The 17419-nt window shown below is 35.2% G+C and overlaps 1 protein-coding gene across 3 annotated transcripts in view; it reads right to left on the bottom strand.

The window, feature by feature from the left end:
- Positions 1-567: 567 nt before the first annotated feature.
- The window catches only part of ZBTB10 (zinc finger and BTB domain containing 10), a 32562-nt gene continuing 15710 nt past the window's right edge, over positions 568-17419 (bottom strand). For 2 of the 3 annotated variants that reach the window (XM_060116259.1, XM_060116257.1), the window contains exons 3-6: positions 8649-8747; positions 3628-3804; positions 3257-3429; positions 568-2978 (exon numbers count right to left, since the gene is read on the bottom strand). In XM_060116259.1, the coding sequence (XP_059972242.1) occupies positions 2673-2978; positions 3257-3429; positions 3628-3804; positions 8649-8747 (755 nt within the window). In that variant the 3' untranslated portion in view covers positions 568-2672. The remainder of the gene's footprint in view (positions 2979-3256; positions 3430-3627; positions 3805-8648; positions 8748-17419) is intronic. The other variant, XM_060116258.1, reaches the window with a different exon arrangement.

Below are 17419 nucleotides of genomic sequence, written 5' to 3'. Positions count from 1 at the left end.
GCAGTCCCCTCGAGATCATGAAACAAAATAAGTTAGGCAGTCAGCAAGTAGAAAAATCTGTCAATTCTGTTTCTGGTAAAATGTTTACTTTAAAGACGAAATTTTTATATAGGCTGAGGCTAATATATTCAAGAGTATAAACATTTTTCCTTTGGATTACCTTTCTAAAAACAAACTCTTAAAGTATATTTCAGTTGACTAAAAATATAGCCAAATCTGTCACAACACAACATAAAAGGTAATGGACAATAATTATAGAATATTTTAAATTAACAGTAACAAGCCATCTACATCAAACCTTGTTTCCAACTAAAACCAAAACAAAAGCACAACAATCCCGTAGTGTACCAAGAGTGTATTTCAATTTACTGTATGCAATCTAACAAAAATTTGGTCATAATTTACCAGATATACATAAATGATTTAAGTAGTAAAAGAAAATTCAATTTAAAGAGAGTAAGTTCATATCTTAAGGAAAAGTAAAAGTACATTAAGAATGTAAAGCCAAGTCCAGTTTCTATGCAATAAGTGAACTGTAGTTCACTCAAGTGAATCTAATAAAGCAGACTTAGGTGATTTTTAGATATATATCTTTTCTCTTTAATATATATTTATATATAGACAGATCTACCAATTGTAAACTATGGTTTATTTTAAAGGAGAGGGATAAATGGGATGAAAGAAATCTTTATACTATACTTACATATTCACAAAGCAGAACATTTTACGTTTAAAATACTTTTCCATTCATAGTTATCTTTGCCCAACTAACATCTACTTTGGACCCAACCAGAATTACATTTTACTCATTTGTCTAGAACATTGAGAAAAAGATGTACTCTTCAGTCTTAAACAAAAGTCAAACCAAAACTATTCATGTCAGTTTTTCAGTTTTGTAGAAACTATGATAAAGTTTAGGTGACAAATGATGCATCTAACCATGTAACTGTACTTTATCTTTCTTTGATTTATCCAAGCAGAAGCATCAGTGTCTAACATTAAACCATTTTTCTACTGAAATCAGAGACAATAAGAAAGACTGTCTCTTAAAAAACCTATCATCTTTTCAACTTTGATGGGATGGAGCACCAAAAGGATTATGTCTGCCAAAGTGTACTTTGCAATTTTCTCCACATGACTAGCATAATTTAGTTACCTGATATAAAATAGGAAAATATACTCAATTTCTATTTAAAAGAAAGCTGAAAATATGATATCCCTCAATCTTATATAATATACAATGTTCCTGATAAATGTTGTGCATGTTAATATCAGTTATGTGAAATGCTGCTGTGAGTCAATCAGCTAATTCATCTGTCATCAGGCTAAATAAGTCTGGCAATTTCAACTTAACACATCACCCCCTTGTACCCTGAAGAAGTTAGCTAACAGAATAAAAATTGTAAAGCGTCTCAATGCTTTATTTGTAGGATTTTTGCAGATTGTTGAATCATGGTGACTACTAGAAAGACTATATATCAAGATGTAGTGACTTCGAGGAACTGAAAAATAAATTAACTAAATTATCTATCATAATTTCAAACACTGAATACCCCAGTAAGTATGAAACAAAAGAGAATGCACTTTTTGTGTTAATTTTAATGATAAAAAGGGCACAGGAGTAAAAACCTGATATTTCACTTATATTGCATAACAAGCTAACCAAAACTGGACATGAAGGATAAATTATAAAACAAATAATTTTATCTATGACTTTTCTTTCGATTAGATTTGTCTTTTCAAATAGGACTGAGGTATAGTACACTGGCAAAAATAAAAAGAAGCAAACAAGAGTAGTGCCAAAGTAACAGATACCCAAAACCGAATGCCTTGTCAGAAAACGTCATATAGTAACCATTTATCAGATTAGAGCAGCAGGAGAAAGTTACTTCTAAATCATAATCATTTTAGTGGTATTTGTCAGCCTCACCATGGTACTTTGCAACATCATTCTTCATTTGTAAAGTAGTATAATTCATGTCAAAAAGGAAAAGGGGAATGGAGGAAGTCAGTTAGTTCATTCCAATAAATTACCTCTCCAGTTCTTATAAACATGCCCATCAGCACAAAATTGAGAAATAATACCTAAGACTAGAAGAGACTTGGTTTAAGTTATGAAGCAAATTAAAATGGAAAATACAGAAAAGTAGAACCAATGGGGTTGAAAAGGCCCCTCACTGAACATCTGTATTAAAAAAAATAAAATTAATAAAAATAAAAATAGAAACAAAACTCTACTAGTACAAACTAGCCTGAGTGGTTTGATGGACAGAGTAATTAGGTCAGCTGTCACTGTACTCTTAATAATGGATTTTCTTAATTCATGTTAAAGTGGCACATGAATGTAAGCTTTTTAAGAACAGGTACTATATTTCCATAGGACCCAAATAGTTACTGTATATCCTATAAATAAAAAATATTTTTACTTTGATAATAACTGACTGAAGATGTGTGGACTCCATGTAATCCAACCACAAGGTTGTCTGCTGTACAGTCCTGTGCAAATATAAAAAAAAATTTTTTTGCTATAAGGCTTTGACCCTACAGTTTTCACAGCAACATAACTACCATCCAGCATGTACCATATTTTGCAAGCCTTCAAGTTCAACAGTTCAAATTGTTGATTCATATTATGTCCAAATGCAGCATCCTTGAGGAGTATAGTAGGTCAGTTAGTCATCTAGAGACATACAAACATCTCCGGATTCATCCCAACGAGATGCATCATTCTGATCTTCTCCATCATCAGCCAGCTCTTCATCAGCTTCTCCACCTCCGTTCCCCTCGTATTCTTCATCCCGAGGGAAATCTGTATCCTGTCCCTGATCTACACCTTCTTGCCCTCCTGGTTGTGATTTATCTGCACAGTCTACACAAACACCATAGCGTCGAGATCCATGTCTTATTCCAACACTGGCTGCTAACATGAAGATCTTCTTACACACCATACATTTGTATTTTTTATCCTTTTTATGCACCTAATTGAAGGGGGGAAAAATCCAATGTAAGGATAGTACAGACAATATAATACATTTGAACCATTCAAATTAAACCTCCCATTTAACAATGAGTAAATACATCATTATCTTTCTGTATGAAGTTCAGTACTGGTTCATAAATCACATTCATTGTTTAAAGCAATTTATTTAATAATCTACCTTCCTTAAATTTGTAGGTAATAGTGTTAAAATATCTTGAGCTTCACTGACACAAATACAGTTTATCTCAAAGATTATTTACATTTAAAGTTACTTACCAGGGAATGTCTTTTTACATGTTCTCTGCGAGTAAACAGTTTCCCACAAATATCACAGCTAAAGGATCTGACTCCCGTATGAATGAGCAAATGCCTTTTTAGTGTTCGTCTGTATTTGGCTACATAGCTACAATGAGGGCATTTTAACTTGTTCATGATTAGAGATGATTCACCTTTGAGAATTAAAAAACAAACAAAAAAAGCACTTATTATATATTAAACAGAAAATTTGCTATCAAAAGCTTGTCCATTCCTGAGTACAGGGACTATTATAGGGCTACTACTATCTGAGTTTTTTAGAACCCAGAATGTGGAGGCTTTTATTTGATAAAAAGTATTAAGAATTCTATAGATGTTTGACTAATACTTGCCATTTTCCCAAGTTTCTTGTTTTGGCCAAGATTCAGGCAATAATCCATACTTGAAATCGTTAGAAGCACCTGGTAGCAATCCATACTTGAAATCATTTGAAGTACCTGGTAGCAATCCATACTTGAAATCGCTTGAAGGGCCAGGCATCAGGCCATATTTGAAATCATGTGAAGGACCTAAAACAATTGAAAAGTGATCCTGATGTAATGATGGTAATTAAGATCTGTCTCTTATGAGAATAAAAAAAATCTATATTTTATGACAGAACAGCTTAATATAAAATAGCTGAATTAAAAACTATATTTTAGTCTACAACTGAGATGGTCTCATACCTTATTATCCCAATTTATAATATCCTGGTTGGCAGGCTATTAGAATAGAAAAACTAAAGTTTAAAATACAATTCAACCACAGAAAAAAAATTCAGTAAAATAAAAATACTGTTCAATGGTATGTGGAGCCCACATGAAACTACCCTTTTAATAGCTGCTGTTTCTAACTATACTATCACTTAAGACCAGTATCAGCTGTGGAATGGGAAACCCAACTGTGGAATGGGAGACCCAGCTGTGGAATGGGATAGTCTTCTATCAGTAGAGAAGAAATGGGCTAAGGATGAAGAATATAAATATAAGGTAATTACAAATGTAAAGTTCTTGTATTATCAGACCCTTGTTTGTTGTTTCAGACACACTGGTGCAAGGTAATGGGGAATCTGGGGGTTCATCAACACCTCTCTAATGTCATCCTTAAGTCAAGTCTGGAAAGTAGACTCAATGAGCCTTAGGGAATTTGTGCCTGGGGATCTTCAGACAAGCTAAAGTAGGAATCATCTCCTCTGCATTTAATTCCATCTTGAATATGTATGTAATTCCTCGGATCCAGGAGTCCTTTGCAATGTGAAGATACCCAGAGTCCCCCATAACTACTGCCATCCTGTTCCAATCGGCCATCAACTGCTGCCTCTGGATTATCTTCAATAGCCATCTGCTTGTCTCCCAGCTCACACTGGTGCTGCATTCCTAGAGTTTATTCTCAACACAGCAATCAGAGATTCTTTTAAAACTTTAAATCAGAGCAAGTACTAACCATCTTACTCATAGTACAAGCCAAAGACTTCCAATATACTACAAAGCCTTACCTGATCTAGCCCTTGTTTCCAAGTCAACCCCTTGATGACTCTATTCCAATCATACTGGCCTCTGTGCTGTTCCACCATGATAAATTGGCTCCCACTTTAAGGCCTTTGCACTTTGCACTTACTCCTTCCCCTGCCTAGAACACTGCTTTCTAGGATATATGCACAGCACACTCGTGCAGCAATTTAATAATTTTTCTCCCATATACACGATTTTATAAGAGAGTGCTTGCCAAATGAGTTTTCTAAGAATTCGATTTCCTGTATCTACTTGCCAGATACATTGCCTCTTTTAAAAATTAAAAGAACTTAAGATTTCCCTCTTAAGGAAAAATTGAAAGTATCAATACCCAACAATACAAAAAGGTCTTAAGGTATTTAAAAAATTGCAATTAATTACTACTATTGTAAATTGTTTTGTACCTGGAATACCTTCACCCACTTTTTTTTTAATGTTAGGAAAGCCCTCTGAATCCATAATTATATAATTTAACTGTAATACTGCTTGTGGTAAAGTTTCAGAATCCTAAAGTGAGACACCATATCTATGTGTGTGTGATAGAGATAAGGTTGGGAGTAGTAGCCTGTGAAAGTTCATCAATTTTCAGTTTCACATTTCTACATAAAGTTTGAGTTTTATGATTCATAGCTCTTGTCCAAATCAGTACAAAACAAAGTAAGCTCTAAGAGCAAGGACTGTGCCTGTTACTCACCTCAGTATTTCTAATGTCCCAAACATACACCATTCAATTATTTGTTGAATAAATGTATCTAGCAAAGTGCTAACATGTACTATTTTTTACTTGCTCAAAAAACTTGGAAAACTAACCTCATAAATCATTATTAGATATGCTAATATCCAACAAAATATTATTCACTGCATAAGAATAAAGAGAGCAGCCCTAAAACAAGTGATGAATTGATAACTCAAGATTCAGAATTGAAGATTTTTAACACCTGAAATGTTTCTCTAGACCTACAGTAAGATGCAATAAAAAGCATCCATGGTCCTGGCAAGAAAACCATATCTGGAATACAAAATGGTAGTTCAAATTAAGAAAGCCTCATCTCAAACTTCTTTCATCTCTCCAAATTCTTATAACCAGTACAAATTACTTTTAGGAAGTATAAGAGCAACTTGAACCAAGGTATTGCGCCTTTGAGTGGGAGGGAGAAAAAGGGTACTTTGGAGTTAGAGGATGCAGAAAATTAAAATACAATTGTTACAAATAAAGAACAGGAGACTTCAAAAACAAAAGAAAGCCACAACCCAAACAAACCAAAATTTAAATGCCTAGAATTGGCAGTACCAACTGACTAGTATCATGGCAGTACCCGCCCACCCAAGAATATTGTGCCAAAGCATTTAGAAAACAAATATACAGTAAAAGTAAACACACAAACAGCAAATTTCAGGTAACTATTTTGGATTGCAAAGGATACATTTAATGTTCAAACAATCTGATAAAACACCCATTTGAAAACTGAAAAGGGTATTTCCTTTGCAATTCATAAAACTGAAGGATCATTAAGTTCTATAATTGTGCTTACTGTTTAATAATCTTCTGGGTACATTATTCCATAATGGCAAACTAAGAAGAAAGCACTTTTTTTTTTTTAATGTCAAAACCGTAACACAGGGGCTTCCCTGGTGGCGCAGTGGTTGGGAGTCCGCCTGCCGATACAGGGGACGCAGGTTCGTGCCCCGGTCCAGGAAGATCCCACATGCCGCAGAGCAGCTGGGCCCGCGGGCCATGGCCGCTGGGCCTGCGCGTCCGGAGCCTGTGCTCCGCAGCGGGAGAGGCCACAGCGGTGAGGGGCCGGCGTACCACAAAAAAAAAACAAAAAACAAAAAACCGTAACACAAGGGATCTCAGTTGCAAAAATACTATTTCTCTTTTTTTGGCTGCACCGTGCAACTTGCAGGATATCTTAGTCCCCTGACCAGGGACTGAAACCATGCCTCCTGCAGTGGAAGTACAGAATCCTAACCACTGGACCGCCAGGGAATTCCCCAAAATACTCATTAATGGATTAGAATGTCCCCTAAAGAGAAAGGACTCTAAATCAAGGATTTGTTTTTTGAGAATGAAATGAATTATATGGACCGTCCTCCACTGAATATGTTTATGTGCACAAATTTAAATTTTACATCTGAATTCACATGCCCAACTAAATAAATCCATTCTTGAACCAGATTTCTAAAACAAGAAAGCAAGTGCAATAAAGTACTCTTGGCACTATTAGTGATTTTCTGTACAAGAGACAAGTGTTCAAAATTCAGTGCATCTAATCTGTAAACTGCTAACTTCAAAGTCTTTGTAAATTCTTTTCAACAGTTAGGAGAAAACCACCTTAAGGCAGTTTCTTCAGAATTATGGCTTAATTTTGGTCCGTGCACACTATATATTCAAAAGCCCCTGGGAGTTTTCTGTAAAAGTACCCCCATAGTTATCCCGGTCCCCATCAATTGTTTATAAAGATTTCCAAAGCTACAGAAACTGAGTCATTGAATATCCCATATCCCTTTATTTATCTTCAACAAATGTTAGTTTTGTCACATGTGCTTTCGCTCCATGTATACATATATATACCTTTGTGTACTATTTGAAAACAACTTGCATGCTTCATCACTTCACCCCTAAACACAGCATGCACCTTTTAGAACTTCCTCCTATATAAACCACAGTGCCTTTATCACATCCAAGAATTTTAAAAATTGTTAAGACTATCATTTAACCCAGACTACATATTCACCTTTCCAACTATCCCCAAAATGCCTCTTCATTTTTCTTTTTTTTTTGGATCAATGATATAATAAAAGATTGACATAATGCTAAATGCATTTAAGTTGGTCTCATTGGTCTCCTTTGACCTAGCAGTTCCTCTGCTTGTCTTTCTTGGCATTAACATTTTAGAATCTGGACGTGCTGGATTTGGAGAGATTTGTCTTTTTTTCTCCTCATGATTAAAGTCGAATGAAACATTCTGGCAAGTATACTATAAGACATAGGTGATGGTGCCAGCTAGTGCATCATACCAGGAGGCATACTAAATTTAATCACTTGGCTATGATCATGTTCATCAGATCTCTTTATTGTAGAGATATCTTTTCTCCTTTGGGAATAAAAGTAACCTGTGGTATGATACTGAGACCACGCGAAAATGCTATTACAGCAAAATGCTATTATAACAAAACTGTAAAATGCTATTACAACAAACTTACAACAAAATGCTATTACAACAAACTTATCCCAGTCATCATGGGATAAGCCCATCAATGGTGGCTTACTATCCAATGATGACCTTGAATTATTTCCCGTGGACATTGAAAAATAGGTGTTTTTCCAATTCGACCATTCATCTATGTTTATTAGCTTGGCATTCTTCTGTTAAGAAAGCTTTCTCCCTTTTTAATTTACCTATATTATTCTTTGGAATATTCATGGATTCTTTGTATTCATGTGCACTTCCCCCAAAGCAGTTGTTATAAATATCACTATTTAGAATTAACGTTTTCTATAGTCATCAACAACCACACTATTATTTTACATCAAAGCTAATTAAAATATATTAGTCAACCATTCTGATAGTTACCATTCGTATTCCCTCTATACACTAGCAGAAAGCCATAAGCCACAAGTTTTAACAACTCTAAATAAATGACTCCCTCAAACAAACAAGAAATACCTATCCATTTGTATTTACCAGGCTTCTAAATTCTACAATCAACATAGCTGCCACAGACTGAAAGTGTCTATACCTAATACTTTCCTTTAAGGAAAAGAAACTGCAGTAGGTCCTTAATAAACACATACACAAATACCTCCCAATCTTCAAATCCTCTTAAAGGCACTCCTGCTAAAATTCTATTGTACCTACCAGCATCACCTCCATCTTGACTGGAGCCGGCTTCAGCCAATAAATTTGTATTCACATTCCTATCACAATCTGGCCCTGAGACTAGAGCACCATCCAGATCTGAAAAGGAGATACAGAATAATCTGTTATTTACAACCACACAATAGCCATCACCCAGAACACCACTCTCTTCTTGGAATTGTTTCTTATGCAGACTAAATAGGGGATATCTGCAAGCACTGAATAGCTACTATGTGCTTAACGCTACAAGGCACAAAAGCGTACAGAAGACAAGTTTTTCAACCACAGGAACAAGTGCACACTCCAAAGGAACACCAGCACACTGGATTAAGAATGAGCTTTAGAGCCTGGCTCCATTTGTACAAGCATGTGCCTCAGTTTCCTCATATGCATCTACCTATATCATAGATTTGATAAAGAAATTTAATTAGTTAATGCAAGCCAACTGTTACAATTATGGTGTCTGATACCCAAAAGATAGCTGCTACTGCTAGTATTAAGCACTAGATGTATAAAACATTGTTTCTGTACTGGTTCAGAAGTGGAAAAGACCAATTAATACTAGATTAGTAAAGGAAGACTTCAGAGAAGAGGTAATTCCTAAGAGTTAATCTTGAAATATGGAAAAGCAGCATAAAGGGCATACTAATGAGATAGTACTTTTGGTTCCAATCTGTTATTTCCCTTGAATCTGTTCCATCTCTTCTTTTTCTCTACCGCTGCCTTAATTCAGGCACTCATCATTATTCTCCTGGATTAGTTAGAGAATTACTTCAACAGTTTCTTGGTCTCCTTGCTGCAAAATACAGGGCTCACTCTTCATTTCCCCCAACACTGCCAGAAAGATCTTTCAACAACATAAAACATGTTGCTCCTTTACTTAAAATCAATTCACCAGTTTTTAGGATAATCTTCAAACTCCTTAATTTAGAATACAAGGTCCTAATATTCAGGTTTCTATTTATGAATCTAGCATTATCCCACTGGTACTATCTACTCCTCAAATCAAAGTCTCAGAAGACATTTTTCAAATGCCACTTTTAATAGGCAATCTCTCCTCTACCTCCCATTCAAGACTCATCTTTGGTGTCACCATCCTATACTACCAAGAATCCAAGATGGAGACTAAAGTATGCATTACTTTCATTTCATTCAATAAATTCTGAGCACCTTGGAGGTCACCTGGTGATCTTAGAGTGGTACTGGTGGATCAGCTGGCAAGTAGAAAGAGTGAGAGTGGCCTGTGCTGTGAATGGAAGACGATTAGAGATACAGTACAGACAATCTGAGAAATGTGGCTGTAAAGGGCAAGAGTGAGATATAGGGTAAGAGTTTGGGTTTTTTTTTTAAGATGGAATAAACAAACATGTTTAAATACTAAAAGGAATAAGTCACCAAGAAAGGGAGAAGACACTGAAGAAACACTGCAAAAAGAAGGAATTATCAATTTTTAAGATTCCTAAGGAGTATGGGATTCAGAAGCATTAAGACAATCAGTATATACAGAGAGAAGTTTGAAGACAGGCACTTAAAGACTAAATGTCTATTGGCTTTTATTTTCTCTGTAACTTAGAACAGCAGAACGTGAGGTTACTGCCTAGAGTAAATGGGTTGGAAGTCAGAAGGAGCAGTAAATAGACAGACTCCTTTCCTGTTCCTTGAGAGCAGGGATACTATCTAGATTTTATTTTCTCAGTATTTATCATAATGCATGACAAATAAAAGGCTTTTCAACAAATGTTGTTAAATGTTGGCTTGAGTAGTCTGCCTTTTGCAACCTGTGTTACTAATTTAAACTTAAGAAGAATAATTTCTCCGGAGTTCCCTGGCAGTCCAGTAGTTAGGATCCAGTAATTTCACTGCCATGGCTTGGGTTTAATCTCTGGTCAGTGAACTAAGATCCTGAAAACCACGTGGCACAGCAAAAAATAAATAAATAAATAAATAAATAAATCAATAAATAAATTCTCAGTTTTCTGGTATATAATAACACTAAAACATCGAATAACTGAAAATTAATTAATTGAAATTTAGTGGCTTTGCTTTCCTATGAAAAGTTAAATGTATTTCAATAATCAAAAAATCAAATTTAAAGCATTATTTAAAAAATGTTACTTTTCCCAGCATCTTTTGAAAAAAGTCATTATTTTAAAGTGTACAGTCTGTTTCTTCTGCCAAGCAGGTTTGTAAATACAGGGTGTTTCTACTTACGTAATATTCTATAGTGATTTGTTTAAGGCTTTCAAGTATTAGGATTTAATTAGTGATCTTTAATGCTACATGGACACTAATACAGAATACCTCAACCTAAAACCTTAATAGATGGCAAATGTATTCTTTCTGTGTGCAATAACAAAATCGTATCCATACTACAGATGTTAAAACCCATTTGAAAGGTACGAACTACTTGGTTCTTGATACCAAAAATAAATCTTAAAATAGATGAGCTCGTCCAGGTTGACAACAGCTTTCAAAAACCACACTTAACTTAGGGATCAATACATCATATCACTGCTGTACCTTATTTGAAATCAGCCAACCCACCTAGCAACTTATTTTTAATCAGCTGAGTTGATTGAGTAAGATAGAAGCCAGGCAACCAACCCATCACTTGATACAAGAATATATTCTGGGACTTCCCTGATGGCACAGTGGTTATGACTCCACCTGCCAATGCAGGGGACACAGGTTCGAGCCCTGGTCCGGGAAGATCCCACATGCCGTGGAGCAACTAAGCCCATGCGCCACAACTACTGAGCCTGTGCTCTAGAGCCCGTGAGCCACAACTACTGAAGCCTGCGCGCCTAGAGCTCTGCAACAAGAGAAGCCACCGCACTGAGAAGCCCACACGCTGCAACGAAGACCCAATGCAGCGAAAAATAAATAAATAAAATTTAAAATACATATATTCTGCTTCACCAGGAACTCTTGGTCATCATCTTTTTCTCAAAAAAGTATAGGATTAAAAAATAAACTCTAATATACTTTGCTTTTGTGACATTCATGACCTTCCTATGGAAATCTTTCTCTTAATGTAAACTTAGCAAAAAGGGCTGAGACCTCTTTGCAAACAACAAAAGACCTTTTTTGAAGAGCTATTAAAACATTAGTTTTATAAGATAATAGGAGGTAAATGTACACTATGTAATACCATTCAAATAATCAGAGCTAAATTGTAAGCCACGTGCAATTTCTTCTAATTTTACAAACGTATGTTCTTCAGTGAACAGATAATAACTGACTCCTTCCCTAAGAGAAAAAAAAACAGGTTTTTTTTTTTTTTTTGCGGTACGCGGGCCTCTCACTGCTGTGGCCTCTCCCCCTGTGGAGCACAGGCTCCGGACGCGCAGGCTCAGCGGCCATGGGTCACGGGCCCAGCCGCTCCGCGGCACGCAGGATCCCCCCGGACCAGGGCACGAACCCGTGCCCCCTGCATCGGCAGGCGGACTCCCAACCACTGCGCCACCAGGGAAGCCCAAAAAAAACAGGTTTTATGCATAAAGTCCTTTTGTATATGCAATGTCATTTAAATGTCACTATATCTTTATATAGTTAAGAATATTCTTATCCTCAACCTTTAAGAGGAAACAAGCTAGCGCAGAGTGCTGCACTGTTTGTTAACTGTATTACACTGCCTCCTGACAAAAGGAGCACCAAACCTGGCACTAACCAGGCAATTAAAAAAAAAAAAAAAGTACAATCTGCAATGCTGGAAATGAGAGTGCAGAAGTATAAACATCTTAAACTTACTTTCCTAGTGGTACTTGTTATCTACTGAACAAAAAAAAAACCTACCTACACTCTGTGCCAAACCAGCCTTCACTTTATTAACCTCTTTATTTAATAAAAGCACCTCCAAAATCTTAAGTGTACCTAGTTATTAGCTGTCATTGTTCTTTAACTAATACATTTGTCTATCTTCAAAGCAACTTCCTCCTTAGAATGCACTTTTTTATACTTCTCTGATTAACCATGTATTGCATTCTTTTAAAAAATGACATCTTATTCATGGGTTTTTAAAAAACCTGATTACCAAGCAATGCAAAGAGAATGAGATGAAAAAGAATGGTATAAATCTCAGTCTCTACCTTCTCCCAAATTTATAACAATCATAACTTGATTTTCTTCACAAGGAAAGAGTAGCAATATTTACCCACTTCACAAAGTTGCTATGAAAAATAACATTAGTAAATAAAAATATTGCATAAATTATAAAGTGCAACATAAATCATGATGTCCTTAAATAAGTTTAATCATGGTGCATGTGGCTATAGGTTTCTCGTGGACCACACTGGGCTAGCATCATTTCCAAAGCATCTGGTGCTTAGTACAGCACCTGCCTGTAAGTGCTAAACAAAGTTATGTTGGGAAGCAGGTCTCCCTGATCGTTTGCTTTTGGTTCTCAAAACTCCAAACATAAGGCAGGTGCAGACTAATCCAGATTTTCTTAAAACGCAAGTATTCTTTAAAAGAATGAAATATGAGAGAGGACATCAGAAATCAAGGTTCTACAAATAACTACAACTCCATCATACAAAAACTCAGTAAGGTCTATTCAACTTTTGTTTTCATGTAAATACATACTAGCAACAAATTTCTCTTCTCTGAAGACAGTTTCAGAGAACTAAGTCTGATTTTTTTTCATAAACAGTTATAGATTTTTTTCTCTTCATTCACTGTGTTCAAGTTTTTTTTTCCCTTTCAGTGGAGAGTAAATTCAGTTGCAAATGAATTATACAAAGCACCCTTGACAGTTCTATAGCAGCCTAGAGACTCAACAAATAGCAGTTTCCCTTTACCCCCAAATTCGATGATTCAAATGACAGACTAGGCTCTACTGTTTCTTCTTTGCTTCTATTCAAACAAGGCTGTTATTTCTTCCATGGGCCTTAGCAGGTCTCCTCGGGACACTCCCCACTCCAATTCATGAACAACACCCTCCAAATGCCTTTGTGTTAAAGGCAAATATATACAGCTCGGATCTCTAATTTAAAACCTCTCACTGCCTCAGAGTCTGTAAAATAAAATTCACAATTTATTACCATGTCAAACAGAGAATTACAATCTGGCCCTAACGTTTGACCCAACCTCATCTACCCCTACTACACTCCCCTTTCTATTCTTTCACCCACTTACTCCAATTTCTTGCCACCTTGCACCCTCTCCTGGCAAACTCCTATACAATCTAAGATCCAACTCTATGAAGCTTTCTCCAACTCTTATGAGCAGTCAGGAACCTCCCCCATTGCACCCTCTGCCATACTTCTGATTTTAACATTGATCACACTGCACTGGTATGTTTCTACCCCACAGCCATCCTACTGTGAACAAGTTCTCAATCTTGAGAGCAGTATCACCTGACCTCTTGCTCAGTTTCTTGCGGATTTAAAAAATTTTATTACCAAATTTCCTCTTATGATATGGAAAGCTATTTTGGAGTCCCAGAAAAGTAATAATATGTGGTTATAACATAAAATGTCTGGTCACCCCAGAATATTAAAGCTGTATCAGAAATAAAAAATTTAGCCTTACAAAAATTTTCAGGGGTTGACACAGGGTTTAGACAACTTAATACCATCAACAGATAGAAGTCACAAAAATGCTTTTATAACTGAATCACACAAGGCTTCTTCAACAAACAGTTTTAGTATGGCCACACAAATTCTATCTCTTTAAGGCTTGTAACTTGAAGAGAATGATCATTAGTGTAGCCATCTCTTGGATCAGATACAACAGAGAGAGAAGGGAAAGGAACACTAGGGCAGAGGAAAGTAAAGGAGAAGGAAAAAAAAGATGGCAGAATATTCCTATTACCATATAGTTACCTATTATCATCCTTTTAAGATTAAATATTGAGGAGTCTTATATATTAGTATATTTTGCAGTCCATTAGCTAGTGGTGGACATTCATTTTTTTAAATGAGCATAAGGCCTTCAAACTACCATTTAATACCCAAATGTAACAGTTTCTAGAGAAAAAATGACTTTAAATCACTTGTAGTTCATCCTTTGTAACATACTCAACCAAAAGGATGCCTGTAACGTAGAGCAGTACATCTGGAATCCCTTAAGAAGAAAGAACTAATCCAGGTCCATAAACCTGTTACGTAAAACACTTGGGGTAAGATGTACAATGCATAAATTTTCGGATTTTAGGCAAGTAATAACTACAACACCCCCAGTGGATGTAGGGTAGCAACCTGTAATCAAAATGGTACTTCTGCAACAAAATATATGGATATTCACATTTTAGGAAATAAGTAAAAAATATAAATAGGTGGTTTTGCTGCCAATTATCAGGTTTTGTTGCCAAAATGATTTTTAAAAGCTTTGATTTATAGCCTCCAAGATTTCATAATTATGAAATTTTCTTTCCTTCTAATTAGAGACATTATGTGTGATAAACTCAAGCCAAGTTAAGTGGAAACATTTTAAGTAGTTCATACAGTAACTTTATATGGCATGGCCAAAATATTGGAAAATCTCAAATCAGATGGCCAATTTTTAAAGTTGTAAAAATGTTTAAATTAAAAAAAAAAGATTTAAGAAAGCATTTCAAGATTCTGCAACATCTGAAAATGATGTCACGTACCAATTATCACCCCAAATATAGAAGGGCATAAGTGCTGGTAATTCACTACTTCAAGTATGACTCATTAGGATATCTTAAAGATATATAATTTGAGCATTCTTTTCTCAAAGTTGTTTTCTAAATACTCGAATTAAATGCTTTTTAACCAAAAGACAATTACACAAATTAAAGAGGTTAAAGCTTAAACCTGAATTCAAATCTACTTGTAGGAATTAATAAAAATTCACAAATGCCACAAAGCTGTTTTCCCATCTCAAAGTACAGATGAGAGAAAGGAACTTCTAGATTGTTTAAAAGAACCCTAAATTATATCCTTTGATCAACTAAAACCACCTTGCGTCTGAGTATTTGTATGGCATCATGAAAAATTCAATTATCTAGATGAAATTTTACCAGCTTTTATTAGATAAAAATTAATTATATAATCTACTGTTGCATTTACTAGAAAATGCTTTTGGGGAAATTGTCAATTATACTACTTGGTGTCAACTATACAAAACCCCACGGGAGAAATTCCTTTCAGAATTCAGTACCAGAAAAGTTTGTCATCCCACAGAACTGGTACGTTTCCTCACTTTGAAGGATTTCTTATCATCTTAGAACCAACAAAAAACAATTTTAATTAGGCTAACCATATTAACACCCTTGGCTAGCACACTTCTTTATTGCTAAATTTTATTTGTATTTTGATAATTTGTTTCTTGTCAGTCATTCAAAATCTTTGTTCAAAATGAGGTATGTATTGCATGCATATATATAATGTATTACATGCAGAGTACAGTTATTTACAATGGGGGCAACTTGCCAGTGTGACTGGCACAAATAATACAAAAATACAGATTCAGAAAACCCAATGTTCCATGAGTCCAGAGTAGATCAAAAATGGGATTAACATACCTGACTTGTTCTAACAGTACAGATGAACACACTGTGTAAAATAATGTAGGCATTAGTTATTTTTGCCCCTACAATTTAATTTCTAATCTTAGATTTACATGTACTTTATTTATTTGGCTAAAATTTGTTTTCTGGCTGTAAATCAGGAAGATGAGGTTTTGAAATTTTTACATTATCAAAGGAACTCATTAAATGACTCCTTTTTTTCCTACTTTATTACCCAGAATTGTTTTTCCTAACAGTTTTAATTATCCCATAAACCCCAATAAGACAGTAAAAAAGAAGTTTCTAACTTTTCCTGAGTTCCACTTCCAAATATCTTCATATATCAAAATGATTTGAAGGGAATCCCAGTAGTGAGTCAAATAATAGGTATACTACCTTCTTTAAGATTAAAAAAATACTATCTGAATACAATCCCTGATAAACCTTCCTATCTCAATATCTCAATTATATTTCTTTATAAGGCATCCAAATACCACCTTCAACATTATATGACAAGAAGACATTATTTAGAGCTGTGATTTACAAATAGTAGGCTTAAGAATCTGGGAAGTCACAGTTCCTACAAGAGACCCACAAATCCAAATATACCAAGCACTGCTTATAGACTAAATGGATAATTCACCACGACTTTTCAGATGTTTAGAATTTTAAGTACGTTTAAAAGCATTTATTTCACTGAAAAATTTCACTCTTTTTTCAATAAGTGAAAACGAGAAAAAGTATAACCATTAATGTGGAATTCATTAAAATGTTACAAGTTTTAAATGGGCCTTATTTTTTAAAAGACTGGGTCACTAGTTTATTAACTGCCAAGGTTTTAATGCCAGACAGTCCTAAACATGGAAACTGCCTCTATTTTTACTAACTGAATGACCTTGAGAAAGGCCTTAACCTTGGTAAATACAGACCCACTGTGTTCTTTACTGGTCAGAATTTGCCTGGAGAGTTCTAGTCAATTCTGTGCATCAAAATTTCAGGGTGAAACAAACTGTCTATGACTGTTAAGAAGGGTGTAAAATGGTGTGGAGTTCACAAGGTGGGAGGTACAGCACTTAGCCTAGAAGAAGGGGACTTCAGGTGAATTTTTCAAATGTTAATATCTGAAGGGTTATCAAGTTGATTAGAGAGATTAGAGGTTAGGCTCAGATTATATTACTAAAAATGGCAGAATTAGGAAGTTAAAGAGAAGCAAATTTTAGCTCAATATAAAGTAACTTCCTAATAATGATATTCATTCTACCCTGGAACAGGCTGCTTCAAAAAGTATTCTAAGTAT

This window comes from Mesoplodon densirostris, chromosome 13, assembly GCF_025265405.1.
Source record: "Mesoplodon densirostris isolate mMesDen1 chromosome 13, mMesDen1 primary haplotype, whole genome shotgun sequence".
In the NCBI taxonomy this organism is placed as follows: domain Eukaryota; kingdom Metazoa; phylum Chordata; class Mammalia; order Artiodactyla; family Ziphiidae; genus Mesoplodon; species Mesoplodon densirostris.
This window is presented reverse-complemented; position numbering and strand designations above follow the sequence as displayed.